General features: G+C 29.7%; 1 protein-coding gene across 2 annotated transcripts; it reads left to right on the forward strand.

Moving 5' to 3' along the window:
- Nucleotides 1-7,320: 7,320 nt before the first annotated feature.
- On the forward strand, nucleotides 7,321-23,740 carry sit (ELOVL fatty acid elongase stuck in traffic). Of its 2 annotated transcripts, none has more exons than XM_075288603.1 (6): nucleotides 7,321-7,549; nucleotides 21,983-22,120; nucleotides 22,196-22,386; nucleotides 22,456-22,530; nucleotides 22,596-22,895; nucleotides 22,953-23,740. In XM_075288603.1, exons 2-6 carry the CDS (start codon nucleotides 22,060-22,062, stop codon nucleotides 23,229-23,231), a joined length of 906 nt encoding a protein of 301 aa, XP_075144718.1. In that variant the 5' UTR covers nucleotides 7,321-7,549; nucleotides 21,983-22,059; the 3' UTR covers nucleotides 23,232-23,740. The 2 variants fall into 2 exon arrangements, with proteins under 2 accessions (XP_075144718.1, XP_075144719.1); XM_075288604.1 differs by lacking the exon at nucleotides 7,321-7,549 and adding an exon at nucleotides 12,540-12,752.
- Nucleotides 23,741-24,019: the final 279 nt, after the last annotated feature.

Consider the following 24,019-nt stretch of genomic DNA (forward strand, 5'->3'; position numbering starts at 1 on the left):
TTATATCTCTCTCTCTGTTGCCTTGTTTATTTCTTTCTCTATGCTCTCTCGCTATCCATATCTCTACACCCAAAAAATAATTCTTTTCTCCCAAACGAAATTTTAGACAAACAAAGTTTGTTTCTCATTTGCTTTTCGCTGTTAGGAAGTGTATTTGGAAGAAAAGTATATACTTTTTGTGATAAACGTTTATTCTTTTGCAGGATGTAAAGACAAACTAAAAAAAAAACATTGTCCAGGATGTAAAGACAAACTAAAAAAAACATTGTTTTCTTGCTAATTGATTTTCCCTCACATCTTTCTCACATCCACGAGATTTTTTTGGTTCTTAACACCTTTTCTTGTAATACCAACAATGTAGAAGAAATTATACGATTTTATAAATTTTTAAAATTTGTTTACCTTTCGCCTGGGCGGAGAATCGAACCGCGGACCATGCACTTTGTAAGCCAACACACTAATCACTGAGCTATGTACCTGTTGGCCATCAATTATCCATATAAGTTATATTTATATAGCATAGCTTGCGGCGCCCACGAACCGAATAAACAAAGTTTATTTAACAGAAACAAACATTTAATTTGGCACCGTGGATCAGTGGTTGCTACGTCCGACTTGCATGCCAAGGGTCATGGGTTCGATCCCTGCTTCGACCAAAGTTTTTTTTGTTTTTTTTTTACATGTATTCCAGATATGTTCGCAAGATTCCGAAAAAATGTTCATTATTACATTGTACTATATTAAATTTTGAACTATAAAATGTGTCTTATTAAAGACCTAAAGTAAACGACCTAAATATTAAAGACCTAAAATAAACGAAATGGACTGTGTTGTTATTTCAAAAATAACTTTTTTTATTGAAACAATAAAAATTTTGTAACAAACGAATTTTTATCGAAATTTTTTCGAAAAATTTCGAAGCAATTCAAAAAACTCTAACAAAAGAAAAACGTTTTCGTACACGTTTTCCAAACGTTTTTTTTCTTTGCGTGTATACATATACTTTGTTGTTCCAAACATAATATATTCTATCATATTTATATATGTCACAAACGTTTTAGTTTATCGTTGTATGCTTGTGCTTAAAAACGATGTGTTAAGAAATTTAGTCTATAATGTGTAAGCAATTTATAAAAACATGTTCAACGAAACCTATTTAACCCTGTTTACAGTTCTTACATTTCCTGGAAGCTCAGACCATTTTTATTGTCTTATTATTAGGGTAAGTGCAGCAAATGTGGTATACCCATTTGTTTTTCGAAAGCCAAATTTTTTGCTTTTCTTCGTCGAGGCTAAGATTTTACCACATTCATTTTACTAGTGTCATCTAGTCATCCACGCAACTACACCCTCAAAAAAAATCGCTTCTTTAACATATGTTCCAAACATATTTTGCAGGAAGCACATATATTATTGGATACTACCGAAACATTAATATGTTTGTTTTATGTCAACATATTATATGTTTGGAAGCATTTTGAGCCCAAAAAATATATGCTTGGAAGAATTTTTCCCAAAGACGATTGTGCTCATTGCCTAACATACTCGTAATTTGACTTCCACGAAATATTTTAGTTCTTGGCACCTTTTTCTGTAATACAAATAATGTTGAAGAAATTATTCACTTTTATAAATTTTTTAAATTTTACCTTTCGCCTGCACGGAGAATCGAACCGAGGACCATACAGTTTGTAAGCCAACACACTACCACTGGGCTACGTAGCTGTTATAGTCACCAGTAGATAATTATCGTTATAAGTTACATTTATATAGCATAGTTTACAGCGCCCACGAGCCCATGCAAACATAACATTATTTAACAGAAACATACATTTGTTTGCCACGTGGAGCAGTGGTTAGCATGTCTGTCTTGCATGCAAAGGGTCGTGGGTTCAATCCCTGCTCTGACCGAACACTTTTTTTTTTAATTTACACATTTATATTTATACTATATTAAATTTTTATAATGAAACTTCGAAATGTGGGTTATTAAAGATTTATAGTCAGTAGCAGTGTTTGATATAAACGAAATTGACTGATTTTTTGATAAAATATTATTTTTTTATTGCAAAAATAACAATTTTGTAACAAAAAACTGTTTTTGACTTTAAAATTTGGATAGAATTTAAAAACTCTAACAAAAGAAGAACGTGGAGTCGAGTAGAAACACACATAAATAATTTTATAATATAAACATAAATTTATTTAGGCGTGAACAGTTTAACACCATCGCTCTAAAATGTCTTTTATTTTTCTTTAATAATTCATTTTAAAGAAAATAAATTTTTGAATTGTTTTAGTTGCAAAACTCGAACTTAATGCCCGCTTTTATATTTGAAGGTGTCCGTCAACTCCTCGTGGACTTGTTTTTATACATTTTACTGTGTAATTTTTCACTATTTCCTCCTTATTTCATTTTACTGTCCCAACTCTAAAAAGAGTATAGTGCCCTTTCGTTATTTTTATGAAGACCCCTGATTTCTTTTAACGAACCAAGAAAAAAATTGTGCCCATAATGCCAAAATAATAAACGAAACTCATGTCCACACTAAAATGCTGCTCTCAAGGCGAAAACATATGCTGTTTGTTTTTCAAATGTCTATTCTCTTGGTTCCGAATGTCTATTCTCTTTATTCAAATTAAATAATATTTAGACTTAAGCATATCAAATTTTTGGCCTTATCATAAATCAGTTTTCCGAAACAAAAGCGGTTTCACAGAAATTGTTCTCTTTTGATTCTTTCGCTGTGCAATGTTGATATCTTTCGTTAACTCTCCCGGTTTCCATCTTTATTTCTTTCTCTATACTCTCTCTGTCGCTTTGAATAAAATATCACAACATATGTATGTTTAGTCGAAATTTGTAAATTTATATATGTTTGCATTCACACGTATGATTTTTATGAAACATTCATGCCCCAAACATAATATATTCTAACATATTAACATAGATGTCCCAAACATTTAGTGTTAGTTTAGGAACATTACATGTTTGCACTTAAATAAATAGTTAAATAGTTTTAAAATTGGGCCCGAAACACATTTTGTTTATATCGGAACATATGAAAAACATATTTTTCTAAGAGTGTATGAACGAAAAATAAGAAAACCATAATTTCGGATATATTTGCAAATTTATTAAAAAACTCATTACGCACGAATTCATAAAATGTGCAGGTAATGTGGTACACCATAATGTAGATTTTTTTTTAAATAAATGCAATATGTGTATCGCAATTGCAAACATTTTATGTTTATTTAGTTCTCGTCAGTTATTTACATCCGAAAATTAATAAATTTAAAATATATCTTCACACAAAACGAAATGATTAAGAACCACAAAAAAAAATCTTCGAGCACAGGTAAATGTGAATTCTTTCAACTGGCACAAAGAAAGAGTTGCAAAAATCAAATTGATCTTTGATTGCTTCATTTTCTGACAGCCACAATATATTCAGCTTGGTTTGGTTATTCGTATGTTGTTAGATAGAGAAAAAAGCTAATATACCACATTACCAGCCTATACCACATTTGCTGCACTTACCCTACATTGTCTCCTACTAAAAAACTTGTCGATTTTGAACAATTTTCAGCTTTACGATTAAATCGGGAAAAATCATTTCATTCAATTAATTTTTAATTGGCGTCGATGATTGATATTATGAATTCCCTGATTAATGCAATTTTAATTAAAAAAATAATAAATTAACTTCATGATTAGAGCAAAAAAATATGTTTGTAATTCTACACCGAAAAAAAAGTTTACTATTTTTTATGAAAAATGAACTAACCCATAGTAAGAATGACCATGATTTGGCGCCAAAGATTTTTTTCATCTAGATAAGTTCATCATTTTCTTATAAATTAGTTCATGTATTGCGTCGTATTTTAGTTCATTATTACTATGCTGTGGGAAGAATATAGTTAAACTCATTCAAAATATTCCTGCTATCCGGAAAAATTAACGATTTTTTGGGAAACCTGTATTAAGAAATTGGTTTGAAATAAACTGTTTGTCGGTATAATTTTCAAAAAAAGTAGAGAAATTGAGGAATCAAAGGTACATCAAGCCTGTATACAAGAAATAAGAAATTTTTGGTACAAAACAAGTCAATTTTCTATAACCACCAGTATTTTATTCCAAAAAATTATTATTATATTACACAAAACTATAGGTTATGATATACAATAAAGGAAATATTTTTATTAGTACGTTGGATGCAGTTACTTGTCGGTAGTTAGTAATTGCTTCTTCAAAAGAGTAATATTCCATGTTATTAGGACTAAACTAATTAATTTAAATTTCCATGTTTTCTATCCATATGAAAGATATATGTGGCATAAGTTGCTATATTCAATTGAATTGTCCAATTTCATCGATTTTGGCTAACTTTTGTTGGGCGGCTTTGTCTTATAAGCATCTGATATTGCAAAGTTATAGAAAATATAAGAAAAATATTATCAAATTCTATCGTTCATATTGATTTCTAACTTACGGTTTTCAAGAGTATTTCCTAGAGCCAATAAGGATATCAGCTTAATTAGCATTAACCAGTAAGAATATTCAAAAAATTACCATTACAAGATAAATAAATTAAATCAATAAATTAAAATTTTGGTTTTATTAAAAGCGGACAAAATACCGTTTATAGAAAAACTTACCACATTGAAAAATCCATCCAGTAGGTATTGGAATCATATCCATGGACTAATGGGACGTTTTTGAAATTATTCTCATAATATATTTGAAATAAAAAATATTATAAAATTAGACATAATTTCCACTTGTCAGTATAGCATTTAGTATTAAAGATGTATATTACGTTCGAGTTTAGAGGCTAAAATCGCAATTTTCATGATAAGTTTTCTTTAATAATCCATTATAAAAAAATAATCTTTATAAAAAACTTGGTTTGGGCTATTCTCCATCAAGTTATATTTAAATATGTATCGAAGACGTATAATTTTATACTTTTCTTAGTGATTTATTTTTAATTTTAGCGGCTAAACTCGAACTTAGTACTCACCTGTAGGAATTGCTGTAACATAAAATATATAGATTCAAAAAAATGGTTGCATCTCCAACCTGTGATCCAGATGTAGAATAAATATAGATCGTCCTATTACCACTCATGTTGTATATTTTTTATGTAAATCAATTAAAAATTCGCACTAATTTTAAACTATTAACAGAAATATACAGTTCCTTAATTTCTTATCAATAAAAAGCGTTTTTGATTACTCTAACATCACATCATTAACTTCTCAGTTTCTAAAATGTTTCGAATAAATGTATTTTCATTAATAAACACCAATACCGCACGTACAATTTTGCAAAATTAAATCCACGTGTGCACTTCATAAATGCATCAACATAACTGATATATACCAAATCTATGAGGAATCTATAAAAAATTATATACACCCGTCAAGGATTATATTAACTACTTTTTATTCTACTTTATCTAAAATTTGCAATGTAAGGAAAAACACTCCAACTTATAATAAAAAGGGAAATAATCTGTAGGTAGCCATCAAACGAATCGGTAATGTCGTTCAGTTAATTTTTACTACAAAAATTTTTTTCCATACAAAATTTTTTCTTAGTAAATTGTCCACATTTCGTAGTAAGATTTTTATATTGCCCATGCATTTTTATAATAGAATCAACGATGCATTAACTACTGTGTTGGAAATTTATTTAAGGAAAAATCCTTCCCATTTCGTAGTTAGTGAACTAAAAAACATTTACTGAATTTTTATAAGTTTTCCTTTAGCTAAGTTAATTTTCGTTGTGGTTACGAAAAATGAACTATATTACAGTAAATTTGTTGAACTATGTGAAAGTTAAAATGGTCCTTACATTTACAAGACACTTTTTTTTTCTGTGTATATAACATTAGCGAAATTAGCCGTGGTTGCACCGTAATGAGAAATGTTGTTCGGACTTGGCTGTAAAAATGAGGTCCCTTGTCATTAGCCAAGCTTGGCATTTCGCAGGTATCACAATGCCACTGAATAATATATGTGAGCCTAAATTGACGGGTTGGAACTATACATAACCTAATCTCTAACGAATATTCCAGTGAAATCCTTTTCAACCATTTTGTTATATTTGTATTTAAAAATAAAATTGGGTAGAGTTAACTATTTTGATATATGTAAATTTGCATTTATGAAATAAATGTAAATTCGCTCAGAATCTTGCGGAACGGTATTAATGCAAATATGGACTACATTAAACATTTGTCAGTATTTAGCTGCCATTGTATCGAAAGAAAAACATAAAACCAAGCGTAGTTGCTTCTGCTATCGTAATTTTATGTGGCTAATGAGCTTTCTTCTTTACCTCTTCTGTGCCAAATGGGCGATGTTAGACTTGTTATTTATTCATTGATTTCTTGATACATTTAGCACAATGTTGCCATATCGCCTTTTTAGCTGTTGTTTCAGGGGAGAAATCTGATTTCTCCATATGCTTTGTACATACATACAGTTTTTATTTCATAATATGGCCTTCTATCAACCTGACATATTATTTATATATTATGGCAATAGTTATGGACATGTTAATGTCAAAATCATAAACAAAGTTTTATAACTTTAAATGAAACCATTTGTTCTTTATAGTTAAGTGATTCGACTTAAAAATGGATATTTTTAATATTTTGAAATATTTTTCAAAATTAATGAAATAGTCTTAATTTTTTTGACTTTTAGTATCTTGACTACAAAACTATGAATTTAACATTGGCTTGTCATTGGATGTTCACCATTCCAACAGCCGTTGCACTGAATTTGCATCACTTCTTAAGGTTTGATCCGAATTCACTGTTTTGGATGTGAATTGAAAAATTTTGTGTTATTTTTCCAAATAAACAATTTTTATAATTTTTTATAATTTTTAATAAATTCGTCTGAAACATTTGACCCCAAATATTTGCAAAATTCGCAATTTTTCTAGAATGAATTTAGAACATTTTTAGACAAAATTTAAATAATTGCCACCAATTTTATTAATTCTTACTCTGTTTTTAACCTAAAAAGCGAGTTATAAAAAAATTTAATTAAAAGAACTTCCTGTGTAGTTAAAATAAAGAACATCTTTGGGAGGTCATTTTTGAAAGAGCTTTTAAAGTTGTGCCTTTAGAAAAACTTGCAAATTTTTTGCTAGGATTTGGTGCAAATTGTATCAAAGAGAAATTTATTGTGCCAGCATTTTGAAAAAGTGGCAACTTTTATGAAATGATACAGAAACCTCACAAGCAAAAAATATACAATAAGTCTATCAATATTAGTTTGACGGCAGACATTAACGCCATTGGGTCTATACTTATTACTAGTGTATATTATTTTATATTTATTGTAATAAACGTGAAGCAATATAATGTAAAATGTAAAAAATTCTGAGCCTTTTCTTTCGGTTCCTGAAAATATGCACGATAATGTTTTTAAACGAAAAACCTAAATAAAAAAGCTTAAAACAAATTATCTCTCATAGATATGAGAAGTTCTCCCTTGTCACCTGCGGGATGTTCTTGGGACAACAGTAAGTACGAATAAATTAATTTCATTCTCTACTTTTTATATAAAATAAATATAATGAAATGAAACGTTTTGGACAACGACAAAATAGAAATCGGAATAAACAGAAAACATTTTATTAAGTTTATTTTGATACTAAACTCCGAAAGGAAAATTTTGGCTAACAAAGTTTATTTATATTGGCGATGTCCTTACTTTAAAATTTTATTGTACTGGTGATTATAAAACATATTTTATAAACTAGCTAAATTAGGTTTAATTTGAAAATGGCCTAAAAGAATAAATAAGACGAGCCTATTTCTATACTCCCACACTGTTAGAAAAATATGTTTTCATATGTTCCGATATAAACAAAATGTGTTTCGGGCACAATTTTAAAACACAATATATTTAAGTGCAAACATGTAATGTTCCTAAACTAACACTAAATGTTTGGGACATCTATGTTAATATGTTAGAATATATTATGGACATGATTGTTTCATAAAAATCTTATGTGTGAATGCAAACATATATAAATTTACAAATTTCGACTAAACATACATATGTTGTGATATTTTATTCAAAGCGACAGAGAGAGTATAGAGAAAGAAATAGAGATGGAAACCGGGAGAGTTGACGAAAGATATCAACATAACACAGCGAAAGAATCAAAAGAGAACAATTTCTGTGAAACCGCTTGTATGTTGTTTCGGAAAACTGTTTTATGATAAGGCCAAAAATTTGATATGCTTAAGTCTAAATATTATTTAATTTGAATAAAGAGAATAGACATTCGGAACCAAGAGAATAGACATTTGAAAAACAAACAGCATATGTTTTCGCCTTGAGAGCAACATTTTATGTATGTGTGGACATGTGTTTTGTTTATCATTTTGGCATTATGGGCACAATTTTTTTCTTGGTTCGTTAAAAGAAATCAGGGGTCTTCATAAAAATAACGAAAGGGCACTATACTCTTTTTAGAGTTGGGACGGTAAAATGAAATAAGGAGGAAATAGTGAAAAATTACACAGTAAAATGTATAAAAAAAAGTTTAGTTCCTCTTTATTAATAAGTAGTCCACGAGGAGTTGAGAAGTTTCATTATAAAAATTTAATATAGTATAAATATAAATGTGTAAATTAAAAAAAAAGTATTCGGTCGGAGCAGGGATTGAACCCACGACCCTTTGCATGCAAGGCAGGCATGCTAACCACTCCTCCACGTGGCAAACAAATGTATGTTTTTGTTAAATAATGTTATGTTTGCATGGGCTCGTGGGCGCTGCAAACTATGCTATATAAAGGTAACTTATAACGATAATTATCTACTGGTGACTATAACAGCTACGTAGTCCAGTGGATAGTGTGTTGGCTTACAAACAGTATGGTCCTCGGTTCGATTCTCCGTGCAGGCGAAAGGTAAAATTTAAAAAAAAATATAAAAGTGAATAATTTCTTCAACATTATTTGTATTACAGAAAAAGGTGCCAAGAACTAAAATATTTCGTCTTTGGGAAAAATTCTTCCAAGCATATAATATTTTTTGGCTAAAAATGCTTCCAAACATATAATATGTTCACATAAAACAAACATATTAATGTTTCGGCAGTATCCAATAATATATGTGCTTCCTACCATAGAAATTCCTTCTATAAACTGTCAATAAATTTTTTCATATGGGCAACAGAATAGGTTATATGTTACCTATACTGAACAAAATATTGTCGTGAGGTCAAAGATTTCATGTCTTTAAAATACGTATGCAAATTTTGCTTAGCATAGAAGTCGCATTTCTCTAGTATAAAGTTTCTTTCCTTGACCAAAGGTCGACAAACTTTTCAATGAAGTCGTATTGTCCTTATAATTAAGTGATTTGATTTAAAAATGGATATCATAACATGAAAGAAAAAATGTTTGGGCTAAGGTCAACTTGACTTTAATAATTTAGAAAAAATCTTTAAATTTAATGTAATTGTCTTTAAATTTGTTGTCTTTTTGCATCTTGACTACAAAGCAAAAAATCGTTTAAATATAGGACATGTTTTTCAACACTTTATTTTAAAGATGTTTTTTACTTGAAACACAGCATAATTTCTACTAGAAGTGGAGTCTTAATTTGGAAAATAAAGTCGTCGTTAACTTGTTTTTAAAGGACTTTGATAGCATATGAAGAAAAAAAGCTGAAAAAGCGAAAAATTAAAAGTACACAAAACCGGATTTTAAAAGAGAATTGTGTCTTAAAAGTATCCTTACTTGTATTCTCCGCTTCTTTGGCTCGGAATCAATACCAAATTTTTTAAAGTAAAGACAAAATCTTTGGAACCGGGTATGCTTTTTTTTCAGTGTAGTGTCTATTAAAATTTCATTCAAAAGATTCATATTTTTTGTATGAACATAAATTTAATACCAAGTGATGTAAGAAGTGTGAAAGTAATCGATGTTAGGGATTTAATTGTAATTGTAAAAGTCTATCGGGTTGGCATGATGATTTCTTTAAATTAAAAATTGCTTTATTTCAGAGACGTACATTCAAGAACAGTTTGCTTGGATCCAAAGATTTTGACCTTTCCTTAAGTATGTTGATATTGGTTCCGAGCCAAAGATGCTGCTTCTTTATAATAAAGACATTTTTAGGAAACAATCTATCTTTAAATCTAAACTCTATAAATTTAAAATTAGGATACAGATCTCATTTATCTAGAATAGAATAGCTGTTCATGTACAAAAAATTCAAGTTTAAAAATACAAATTATTACTGATGCTTGAATATCCACAATGTTTTCTTAATTGCAAACAAAAATTAAAGCAATGATGCAAAGCCTATATTAGAAGTTTTCTTATCTTTAATCCAAAGATTCAATATCCCAATTAATTTAAACATTATTAACATTTAAAACAAAAGTTATTTTCTTTATTTTAAGGAAAATTAGCCTTAATAAAACTTTAAAACAAAAGTTGTTTTAAGGAAAATTAGCCTTTATTGGAAGACATACTTTAACGGTGGGACGCAAATTTCAAAGATTTGTATTCTGAATTTAACGAAAATCATTTTTAATGCTAAGGTTAAAAATTTTATTTAAAACTTCTTTATTTAAATGAAACTTATCCTTAATACTCGTATTTTGTAATTGCATAAACTAAAATTTAGGTTGCATAATCTTTCATATTGAGTTAATATTTGCATTTACTTTGCCACTCGGCTCAATTGAACCCACAAAGAAGGAAAATGTAACTTAATTTTAGAAAATTTTAACTAAACTGTATTAGAAACGCATATGCAACGCCGATTTCACATAAATAAGTAAATAATTTTCGACAAATTCAGTAGAATTTATTCGACTAAATTATTTTTTTTTATTTTGAAGGAAAAAATTGAAGTTCAAAATTGCAAAAATTGCCATACGAAGTTCAAGATGGTTATTGGTAAAATCTACAAATTTTAAGAAATTCTGAACTATTTTGTGCTTCATAAAACTTTATTCTTCATTTGTGTATAATTTGTCAACTTTTTTATTTCATTTAACTAACGTACGCAAAAAATTACTAAAGTCATGGAAACTTTCTTCAAACGTATGATATATAGGTTTCACTTTTTCTGAGTGCACCTAGCTTAAACTTCATTTTCGATTTTTTTTCGATTTTTAATATTTTCGAAATTATGTAATTCCACTGAATATTCCCCTTACTATTTTCACTGAATCTCTCTCGAAATAAAATCCTTCGTGTATGTGAATGTTATCCTGAGCTAAAGTAGCAGCTGTTCTCAAAGGTTTTGACATGAATCAAACATGCAAGGTATGTTAGTTATGATTGAAATGGAAAATAAAACCTACTGCTTGGTAACTACAATCATATTTCTTGATTTCACTTAAGTCTAAACCTTTTGACATATTAATATAAGCATTTATGTGTCTACGAAATCTGTGAGAATATCAAGTTCAATGCCAAGATTATGCTTTGCGGCATCATCACTATCAAAAATCCCACATAACGTAGCAAAATCATAACGCATCCCCACCGAATAATAATAATTGAACAGTTATATCTAACAGTAAAAATTATCATCTCAAACTTGTCGTAACAGGAAATAAACTTAAAATTGTAAACACAAACAAATAAATTCAAATGGATAAAAAATAATATGAAAATCAAAAGTGGATAGTGTTGTGGTTCAAGTTTTGTTTTTAATAAAAGAAAAATAATAAAAAAATACAATTCAGAAGAAAATGAAAACACGGCGCAATCATGATAAAGATGGTGATAACAAAAGATAATACAAAATATGGATAAAATGATGAATATCGAAAATATATATATGAATAGAGTAACAACAGACAAGCAAGAACCGGCAGATGCTATTTCAAGTTGACACGAAGAACTTTTTCTTTTATTTCACAGTTGGCGATTTCTAGTCTGCTTAAAATCATCTGCTTTTTATGTATTTTTTATTTTCTTCTATTGGTTATTAGTATTGGTGGTTCGATTCTCTGTGAACCAACTAAGCTTATTCACATGCATTAATTAAAGAAGGTCTGTAAACGTATGGTCAGTATTCAGCCTATATCTTCATAGAAAACCATACACACATATATATATATATATATATATATGCAAATGGACCCCACCATACGATTAACAGGCATAGAGGTCTAACAGGCTACACTACACAGTCAAGTACAAAAACTTTTGTTAAAGAACCTTAGCATTGTGAATGCTACGAATACCCTTACCCTATAGCAGGTTGTGTGCGAGTGTATGTATGAACCGGAGTGCTAGAATAGTGTATGTGTGTGTGTGGTATCTTGTAAGGTTTTGCCAAGCACATACATACATTGCCATCACATGCAGGCTTCTTTGCTCACAAGATCTTATGTTGTGTAGCAAGGCAAGTCTTTTTGCCAAAGTGTTAAGGTACCGCTAACTCTTCAGAGATTGTATACTTAGTGCCGTACACATTCATCCAACCGATCAGTTTGTGAATGGGATTCGTGGGAAGCGGATGTCAAAGGTTTCGAGTGTAGTGAACAAAATAGTAGAGCGTATTCAGTTCTCCTAATAAAGATCTAAAATAGAAATTAATACGAACGAGAAAACGAAAAAAGCTGTATTGCATATGTGACAAAAAGGAACACAAAATAATTCACGCATAGCGAAAAAGACTATAAAAACTAAACGGATATATTTCAGAAATTTGAGATTTGTTCTACGACTAACAGATAAGAGGTGAGCAGTTCCTGCTGAGAAGGAGAAAAACTTCTTATAAAAAATAAGTGTTGCTAATGTGTCTTAACTTATTGCAAATCTGGGCGTTTGAATTATCATTGTCTTATAATTTAAGTAATTACGTTTTGACAAGAAAAAAAATTGAACATCATTTCGTTGTAATACTAAAAACAAAAATCTAAAAAATGCTTAGAATGACTTAAAAATGTTATGTCTCGTTTTCTTTTGAAAAATCATTTCATTTGCAGTCTTTTGACATGAAAATTGTGGTAGTGTGAGGAAAGTGTCAAAAAGATTTGCCATTTAATTGTAATATCCACGTGTTAACGATTTACAAGTAATGAAGGTTATTACTATGGTTTTATGATAAATGATAAATATGGTTTTATGATGAAAAATTTATTCGATATATAAAGAAATCTGAGATAATATTATTTTCTATTTTGGACACAGGGATCAATAAGGGAAGTTGGTATTGATTCTAAGCCCAAGACAGGATTTCCTTCCAAAAAGATACATTAGGAAAGCAATCTGCCTCAATTAAAAGTTTACATGCATAAAATTAATAGATTAGGTTTGCTGGCACTATCCAGTCCATTGTGGTATGGCAAGTGGTTAACTTATCTCTTATCAATGAGTGTTACAATTATAAATTAGTATACTGAACCAAATTTTCCAAAGAATTTTATTTAAAATCATATTGAGCACCTTTAATATAAAGATATATTAATTCAGATATATATTTATATTAGAGGCATTTGTCTTTAATGTTACATAAATTAGTTGTCCTAATGTATTTATAATATATATACTTTCGGAGTTAGATTTCTGGAAAGTATTAAATTGTAGTAAAAAATAAGGTATTAGAATTATTCATATGTGAACACCTGTTGAGCAATGGTTAATTTCTTACTTAACTTAAACTATTTGTATATTAGACTTTTACAAACATACAATGATTTTCTCCGAAATAGACTTTTAAACAAACTAAATTCCTTGTAGTCTAGGGCGTGAATGAACCGGTATCTACACGCAAAAAATAATTCTTTCCTCCCAAACGAAATTTTAGACAAACAAAGTTCGTTTCTAATTTGCTTTTCGCTGTAAGGCAGTTTATTTGGAAGAAAAGTATATACTGTTTGTGATAAACGTTTACTCTTTTCCAGGATGTAAAAACAATTTTATAAAGACTAACTCAAAAAACAATCTTTTCTGGCTAATTGCATTTTCCCTCAATTCTTTCTCAGTTCCACGAGGTTTTTTTAGTTTTTAGCTCCTTTTTATGTAATACAAACAATGTAGAAGAAATTATACAATTTTATAAATTTTTAAAATCTTACCTTTCGCCTGGACGGGGAATCGAACCGCGGATCATGCAATTTGTAAGTAAGCACACTATCCACTGATCTACGTAGCTGTTATTGGCATCAATAGCTAACTATCCATATAAGTTATATTAATATAGCATAGCTTGCGGCGCCCACGAGCTGATTAAACAAACTTTATTTAACAGAAACAAACATTTAGTTGGGCACCGTGGAGCAGTGGTTGCTACGTCCGACTTGCATGCCAAGGGTCGTGGGTTCGAGCCCTGCTTCGACCGAACTCCAAAAAGTTTTTTTTTGTTTTTTTTTACATATATTCCAGATATGTTCGAAAGATTCCGAAAAGATGTTCAACATTACATACTACTATATAAAATTTTTAGTATGAACTGTAAAATGTGTCTTATTAAAGACTTAAAGTCAGAAAAGAACAGTGCTTGATATAAACGAAATGGACTGTGTTGTTGGTTCAAAAATATTTTTTATTGAAAAATAAAAATTTTGTAACAAACGAATTTTTTTGGTGATAAAAGTTTAAAATTTTCGAAGAAATTAAAAAAACTTTAACCAAAGAAAAACGTTTTCGGTACACGTTTCCAAACGTTTTTTTTTCTTTGCGTGTAATCACGATTGTCTCCAATCTTGTCCTTAAAGTAATTTTTTGAAAGAAATTGCAAATTATTTAAATTTAGTTATAGCCCATTCACATTAATCTCGAAATCCACAAAAAGTGAGTTGAGGTGGATTTTAGAAGTGTATTATATAATTAGATAGAAATGATAATATTCTCCAATTAAAATGTTGATACTTTCTAAAACAATTTCATACACTTACTCACAAACCATTTTTTACGACATATATTTTATATACTGATTAATTTAATCTGCTTCCATATTATAGTTTGGAGAAGATAGCCCAACTTTCTTATGTTGGAAAATCTTTGTTCCACCCTAAAATCCCTACAAATAAAAAACATTAAAACTCACAAATTATGATTTCGAAGATATCTATCTTCGAACATGGTTAATGGTAACCAATATTGAATACCAATTGTAATTATTATTTCCCATCATTACTGGTATCCAATAATTCCCCCTGTAATATTACATATAAGGGAAACAATGTTGTAAGCCCCTATAAGTCAAATGCGTATTGAATAGTGTCTTACAGAAGAGAATTTTAAAAAAATGCGTTACAAAAAACTATCATATATAGGGGATTTCAAATCTTTAAAGTTGCACTCAAACAAAATCTGGCTCTTTCAATATTCATAACTCACATGAAATACGACTTGATTTAATATTAACATTCTTAGAAAGTGGAATGGAAACTTTTTGAATATATATATATATATATATATATATATATATATATATATATATATATATATATATATATATATATATATATATATATATATATATATATATATATATATATATATATATATATATATATATATATATATATATATATATATATATATATATATATATATATATATATATATATATATATATATATATATATGAATATAAAGAATATAGATATATTACATATATTCTTTAATATATGTATTATTAAAGAATATATCTAATTTCAGCAAAAAAAAACAATTAAAAATATTTTTGGACCCGGAAGTAGTGCAAAATCAAATCAGAAGCAATGAATTTTACATGGGCATGTCATAGAATGGAAGTCATATTTTTAAGCATCTGTTGAATTGACTTTTTAATTAGTTTTTCAGATATCATGCTTTTTCAGTATTTTGGACTTCATTTGAGAAAACTTTAAACATTTTCTTAAATTTTTAATGTCTATGTATTGAATAATACAATAACATACTTTATTGAAAATTCCACTTCAATACTATTTTCAATTATTTTTCGGAATTTCAAGTATTTTTTATGTTCTTACTGTGTTTTATGCCCGGTAAAAATCTTAACTTGTTGCGAACCAACGAAAATCAAATGATTGGTATATTTTAACCCGCAAGAAAAAGCCTATAGGCCATTTTTGAATGTACATTAAATGTAATGACTTGGGAAGAAATTCCAATTTATTTACTGGACTAGTTTGTATATTAAATTTTAATCTATCAATTCTCAACACTATATGTAATAGAGTTATGTTGATAGCGTTTACCAGTATGACCCTTCTGTGGTCATAAAACCTAAAGTCACTGCCCTCTGTGTTTATACAAATTTAGTAAAACATTCCTGAAATTACAGCTATTATATATTTAAATTTGTTAATTGATTGTTTATAGTCCAACCCTCAACTCACACTATATTCGTTCTAAGTTGGTATTCTTCTAAGTAAAATAATAATAAAACTGAGCATGCTCCTAAAGCAATGTAACACAATACAGTTTTAGTTGGAAAAGAAATCCATTACCTTGCCAATCATCCATAAAACAAAGTTGTGTCTTCTTCTTCACAATGATTAATAAATGGCATCAGATTTACTGAACCTGTTTTAATCAATATTCAATTTTATGGCAATCCCATAAGATAAATAAATAATGCCTCCTGAATCCCAAACTACAAATTAGAACTATAAAATATTCACCAATTTTTATGTGATCTCTAAAATTCTTTTTTACGATATATATAACAATTCAGATCTTACTTAATTTACACAATTTTTTACATTATATGCCGTTTCTATGGCTAAAACCTTGTAATACATAGATGTGAAATCGTTTTATTATGAAGTCTAATGAATTATTAATGACAAATGCGAAAGTATTAGTATTATAGAAGGCCCTTTTCAATGACTACCTATGGAAATTAGTTGCTTTCAATATAAATTGGTAAACAATTTTAGGCCATATATTTAACACCATTTTTGTAAAACATTGACTTTCTACGTTTTGAAATCTGAAATTGGAAAAGACAAAAAGAATCGGTTTCCTTAAAACATATATAATGAACATAATTTTAAGGATGCCACATCCTAAATAAATCATAACCTATATAAGATTTTTTCTTTACTCTAAAAGACCGAAACTTAAAAGAAAAAATGACATTTCTTCTCAGATAAATTTCAAAGCAAGTGTCTAAGTTCAATAAAACAAAAAACTGTTTTTTTTTTAATTAAAGTGTGTATCAGAGTAGGGTAAGTGCTGGTAATGTGGTATAGTAGCTTTTTTCTCTATCTAACAACATACGAAGAACTAAACCAAGCTGAATAGATTGTGGCTGTCAGAAAATGAAGCTATCAAAGATCAATTTGATTTTTGCAACTCTTTCTTTGTGCCAGTTGAAAGAATTCACATTTACCCGTGCTCGAAGGTTTTTGTTTGGTCGTTCTTAATCATTTCGTTTTGTGTGAAGATATATTTTAAATTTATTAATTTTCGGATGTAAATAATTGACGAGTACTAAATAAGCAAAAAATGTATGCAATTGCGATACACATATAGCATTTATTTTTTTTACAAAAAAAATCTACATTATGGTGTACCACATTACCTGCACATTTTGTGAATCCGCGCTTAATGTGTTTTTTAATAAATTCGCAAATATATATGCGAAATTATGGGTTTCTAATTTTTCGCTCATAGTTGCGTGGATGGCTAACACTAGTAAAATGAATGTGGTAAAATCTTAGCCTCGTCGAAGAAAAACAAAAAATTTGGTTTTCGAAAAACAAATGGGTATACCACATTTGCTGCAATTACCCAACATATTATATTCAATTTTAGAAGGGTAATAATTTCAAAACATCAATTTATATGAATATGGTCAGAATAGAATTAGTCGCATGCAATTTGCAACTATGCACCTCTATAACTCAATTTAATTGTTAAGCTTATGAAATTAGATTGCAACTTTAATAGTTGATTTGTCGCCAGCCATTATCACAACAGCTGTAACTTAAAAAGTTCTTAGAAGCTAAACTATTGTCTTTTTTTAATTTTGTAGTATAGTGTAATTATACCTTGAATTTATTTACCTAAGCACGTGTCATCTTTTATATACAATAAACTTTTACTAAATTTGCATATTTTACACCGTGGACTTTTCTAGAAGAATTTTCTCAAAAGGGCTTAGTTAAATATTCATCTAAATAATATATGAGGTAGAATTCACATTTAGAGTAGGACCACAATGTTAATTTTATAAAATATGATACATTCATTACAAATTTACCTTTTTATCTGTATATTTTTTGCATGATCCTGCATATCTTTGTTAGTTGTGCTTAGTTTTAAATTACTCGTTAAGACCATGAATTTCAAATAGTTCTTTATAACTTCACATTAAAATCACTTCACTATAATTGTAAGTTGAAGAAAATTAAAAAATGACTTTGCATAAATCTAAAATTAGAAAGTATTATGGCCATCCATGTTTTCGCACAAACGAAAAGTGGTCAACGACAAACAATCTAGAAATGCGGATTTCTTTTACTCTTACTTACAAAAACAAATCAGTCATTTGCCCTTTTATCTATGAAAGTAGACACAATTTCCTCGAAATGAAACTATAGTTCCTCTTTTATATAAAGAGTATACAATAAATAAGATTTTGAAACAAAAAAAAAAAAAATAAATAAATAAATATTTACATATTTATAAAGAGTATTTCATTTAATATTTGATGGTTTATATCTAGTTCATTGAATATGTATGAATAAATTATTTTATTGAGTTTAAGTGAGTCATTCCACTCAAAAGAATTAGAAAATATAAATATTTAAATTGCAGATACTTTCATTGTTATTTAAATTCAAAATTCTATTCAAACCTATGTGCCCCGAAAAGTAGGCATCATATTTTTTAGTAAGTCTGGCATTTTTAGAAGTATGCGTCTTAAGTCTTTTGTTTTAGCCTGCGAGATGGTAGTAAAATCTTCAAGTTTTTGTGTCAAGTCTTTTGTTGTGAAGTGAGAATTTGTAGATTACAATTTGTAAAAATATAAAGCAAGAGTTTTATCTCATATGAGATATTAATATTCAAAATGATTAATCCATGTGTCAATATGCACAGACTGTTTGATTTTCTGTTATATTAAGTATTTTAAAAGTAAAATAGATATTTTTTTAATGTAAAGTGGCAAATACAATGTAGAATCTAACACTCGTTGTTAGACCAGATCGCAGTTAGTTTTTCCATATTTATTTTTGTTATGGTTTTAAAGTATAAATATAATTTAGTGAGATTAATTTGTAATTAATAATTAGTAAACATATTAATTAACATACAAATAGACACAGAATGTGTGTTTCCCTTTGGCGATGTATGTTCGGCAAACCATAAAGAAAACCAACCAAGCAATTCTGTGTAGATTTTGGTCATCCGGCCATAGCCGCAGATTCATTGTCTCTAGGTGTTTGGTACTTTGGGTTCATGTGCTTAAGCTTGCACACAGTTCACATGGGTGATAACGATTTTACGAATGTTTGCATGAAACTAAAAAAGCCAGCACTAAAATAAACAAAATAAGTCAGTCAGTCCCCTCCATAAGCATTTAAATCCGTGTGAGACAACAAATATTTGTCAATTCATTGTACAACACATTGATGATGGTGATGACAAGGTCACCTAATCAGTTAGACAAGTTATGAACTAATTCTCATTGGAGGCTAGAAGTGGTCAAGCAAAAGAACAAAGCAAACCAGAACCAATTTTTATTTAAACATATATACATATGCAAGAACATCCAAATGATTGAGAGGAATTGAAACAAATATTTAATTTACATGTTTTGGAATTCTGTTTGTCGAAGATGAAGTCTTCTTGAGAACATATTCAAGGTTCGTTTACTACAAAAGGCGGTGACGTTTTCTTATTAGCACTTTCTTGATTAGGTATGAGCTAACTTTGGTTGTGTTCTCCACTTTGCAATAATTATCCACAAAAAGGTAGATATATGCAATAGGAAGGTGCTTCAATAAAAATGTTTTTATTTAAAAAAATATGAAAGGTAGATTTTAATTTTATTCAAAATTTTGGAAACCTTGACACATTTTTTAGTTATGGCTTTTCTGAAAAATACAATTAATTGGAATTTAATTTCCAGTAAATAGCTAACAATTAGGTATAATGGCTCTTCAGAAATTTCCTAATCAATTACAAATGTCTATGATGATACTACTACAACTACTAAATTGTTTGAAGCACCTATTTGAATAAACCCCATATCAAAAACATAGCAAGCAAAGTCTCACGCATAGTTCATGTGTTTAGAACTACTTTCAATGAATACAAATTCGTATACGAAAAACCATGAAATGTGTTATTAATTGCAAAACAAAATTCTTTTTCAAATTAGTCATTGATGTTGTTTGATGAACTCATATATATACATATGTTGTTTTATTTTTTTATTTAATGGGCCAAATTACTCGTAACTGTCGGAAGTGACATGTTATGCAGTCAACCATTTCATGCATCTAGCCAAGATTTCACTTTACCATGCTGTACTCTTGTATGAGTAAATCTCGTTTTATTCGTTGTGACCACATTGCTATCATATTAAGTAGCACCTAGACCCAATTTTCCCTTATTATTTTACTTGAAATATTATTGTTTCGTTTTGGCCAATATACGTCATATTTCGCCATTACTTCACTTGATACTTATTGTTGAGGAACCTGCGGGTGCGTCTGGCAAGAAACTAAAAAATTGAGAAATATATAAATACAAATGTGTTTTTCTCTAGGGACCATGTCATATTTATACATGGAGGCTATAGTTATCTTTCATACATTTTAATAACAGTTAATGATCATAAATTGGGATTACATGACATTTGTCAAGACACATTTTATTCCATGACTTAGCCGGTCACCAAAACGCTAAAGTCATTCGCAGCATCCAAAGGCATTGATGTAATACTAAGTTGGCAGCATCAGTAGGGAACTATGTCATTACATACCAAGAAAGTGATTACCACAAGACCTTGATGTTTTAACTAAATACCATCAAATACTATACAACCAACTTAGGTCAATGGCCTATCTCAAATGAAGACTGTTAACAGTTTTCTGTTGTTCATATCAATATGTAAATTTTTGTGTGTTATTTATGATGCTCTATTATCTGTCGTAGTATTCATAAAGATAAAATATAATTTACATGTCAATACTTCCAAATTCAAAATGCATAGTAGCAAGCGCGTAAGCCCAATATTGTTACATTTGTTACTTTTTTGAGTGAAATCTATCAATACCATGTTTTCCCACAACAAACCTGGTTAATTGAAAGTGGGTATTACCAAGGGCTGTGGAGTCGGGGGGAGGAGGCGGAGTCTGAAGATTTTGCTGGAGTTTTGTTCGACTCCGGCTACGGTGAAGCCAAAATTTGAAAAACAGTTCAATATCACTATTTTCACAAATTAGACTCGATTAAGGTATTCAATCGAACATCGAAAACGTAATAGTTGAATATTGTATTTGCCAATCCCCATATCGGAAATAGGTTTCAGACTATACAAAGTGTATTTATATGGTCGGTTCACTGTAATCGCCCTGTAACTTCCATTGATGGAATATAGTTTTATGTATACTAGTAGGTTAGACTAGAATTGATTCATTTTATCCTGAAGTTATTGGAAATCTAGCTATTAAAATATACACTTTCAAAATTGCCACTTCAAATCTACGCTCATCCAACTCCAGTATCATCAGTAGAACTATTGGTTGGAGTCCATTTTTTCTTCCAACTGCACAGCCTCAATTATTTCTAAGTGTTATTTGAATTAGATAAAGGGAATATAAGTCTGAGATATGAACGAACGATACAAAACATATGTTAAAGCAAAGTTAAAATTGATTATCAGTTTGTATATCAAACATTTCAATTTTTTTTATTGAAAATTCAATACTTAATTTAAGTTTTTAAATCTTTAAAGTAAAGAACTGAGTATAACTTCATCCTTATTCTCTTTATTACAGTTTATCTCTTATTTGGATTGGAATTCACTATAATTGTTTAGACACAGAAACCGACGACTACAAGTTCGACCAGAATAATGGAGTCGATGAATGCTACCTCTACCGATTACTGGAATTTCCTATTCACCGAATTAGCAGGTGAGCAGTAGTCTCGAGAACACAACTTTGTTATAAACTGTATTATCTAAATTTATCGTATTCTCTATCGATTAGATGAACGTACCAATGACTGGTTTTTGGTCAAATCACCGGTGCCTCTTGCTGGTTTGATTGGAGTATACTTGTATTTTGTTCTATCATGGGGACCAAAATTCATGAAGGATCGCAAACCATTCAAACTGGAAAGAACAATGATAGTTTACAACTTTATACAAGTTGTGCTAAGTTGTTGGATGGTCTATGATGTAAATATCATTGTATCTTTTTTAAAGATCCAGAGAAGAACATACTAAGATTTTTTGAATTGCTTACAGGGTATTATTGTGTGGAGTACCTACAACTGGAGATGTCAACCTGTCAATCGTTCCAGAACTCCAATGGCTTACAGAGTATGCATTGATATTCCTTTATAAGATTCGCCCTCTTATCGCTATATGACTGTTCTCGCTTTCAGGAAGCCCGTGGAGTGTACATGTATTTCTTGGCCAAAATCAGTGAATTGTTGGACACCGTATTCTTTGTGTTGCGCAAAAACGAACGTCAGGTTACCTTCTTGCATGTATATCACCACTCTGTGATGCCCATGATTTCTTGGGCTGCTACCAAATACTTCCCAGGCGGTCATGGTACATTCGTAGGATGCATCAACTCCTTTGTACATATTGTCATGTACACCTACTACTTCTTGTCGGCCTTCGGTCCCCATATGCAAAAATACTTGTGGTGGAAGAAACACATCACCAACTTGCAAATGGTAAAATTGGATTAAAAATCAAGTATGGCTTTTAAATTAACTTTTTCTTCTTTGTAGATTCAATTCTGCTTGATCTTCATCCATCAAACCCAATTGCTGTACACTGAATGCAATTATCCCCGCTGGTCTGTGTGCTTCACATTACCCAATGCTGTCTTCTTCTTCTTCCTCTTCAAAGATTTCTATCAAAAGTCCTACCAAAATAAGAAAAATGCTGCAGCTGCTGCCGCTTTGGCCAAGGAAAACGCTGCTGCTCTCACCTGCCAACAACAAGCCGCTATGGATGCTTCCAACAATAACAACGTCATGCAAACTGAATCGAAAAAGGCCCTATAAGATGTTTTGCCACTTATTCGTATCCTACTCGTTGCAAGAGCAGCATTCATTCATTTCGAGAGCAAAGAACTGTATGTACCTCGGAGTAATGTCGACTTAGACATTACTCTAACTCTCTACTCTATCGCCGACTCTCTCAACTCGCCATCGTTTCTATCCTGGCTATCGTTTAGCCAACGGTAGTCATCACTTTCTTGTAGCTGTGTTAAATATTTCCAAAAAATGAACTAAAATGAAAAAACAGAAAAGCAAAGGATATCCATTTTACATTTTTCCGAACCTCTTAGTTGTAAGTCACCCTTTTTTGTGCCGAGAGGATTACAAGACAGTGTTTGTTATTGTAGTCTTAAGTCATTGCAAATGTAAATAGTCTGTAGCGTTTCGTATAAGTTGTAATCGTACTTTGTAGTTTTAAGATCCAAGTACCGGTATTTAGCTTTTAAGTCAAAGTATTTTTACTTTGTTTTCGAAAATAAAGATGCAAAATATTTTTTATATAAACATTGAAATTGTGAATATGTTTTCTTAATTATTGGTTTAGGTTGCAAATTTGTAGCAATATGTATAAATCATTATATATGTCTTAACTGAAACCATGAAGAATAACGTTCTTTGAATAACCTCATTTTGTTAAAGAAATGTCTCCTATTGAAATTCAAAAGACGAAAGCTTCAAAAATCACGTGGCAGCAATGTTCTATTACAATATCGAACCCCTATGCCGAGCACCGCAGAGTAAACAGTCGTGTGTGAGGCAAACATCACAATGACTGAGCCAGGGGAGAATGG

This window comes from Haematobia irritans, chromosome 1 (assembly GCF_050003625.1).
Source record: "Haematobia irritans isolate KBUSLIRL chromosome 1, ASM5000362v1, whole genome shotgun sequence".
NCBI lineage: Eukaryota > Metazoa > Arthropoda > Insecta > Diptera > Muscidae > Haematobia > Haematobia irritans.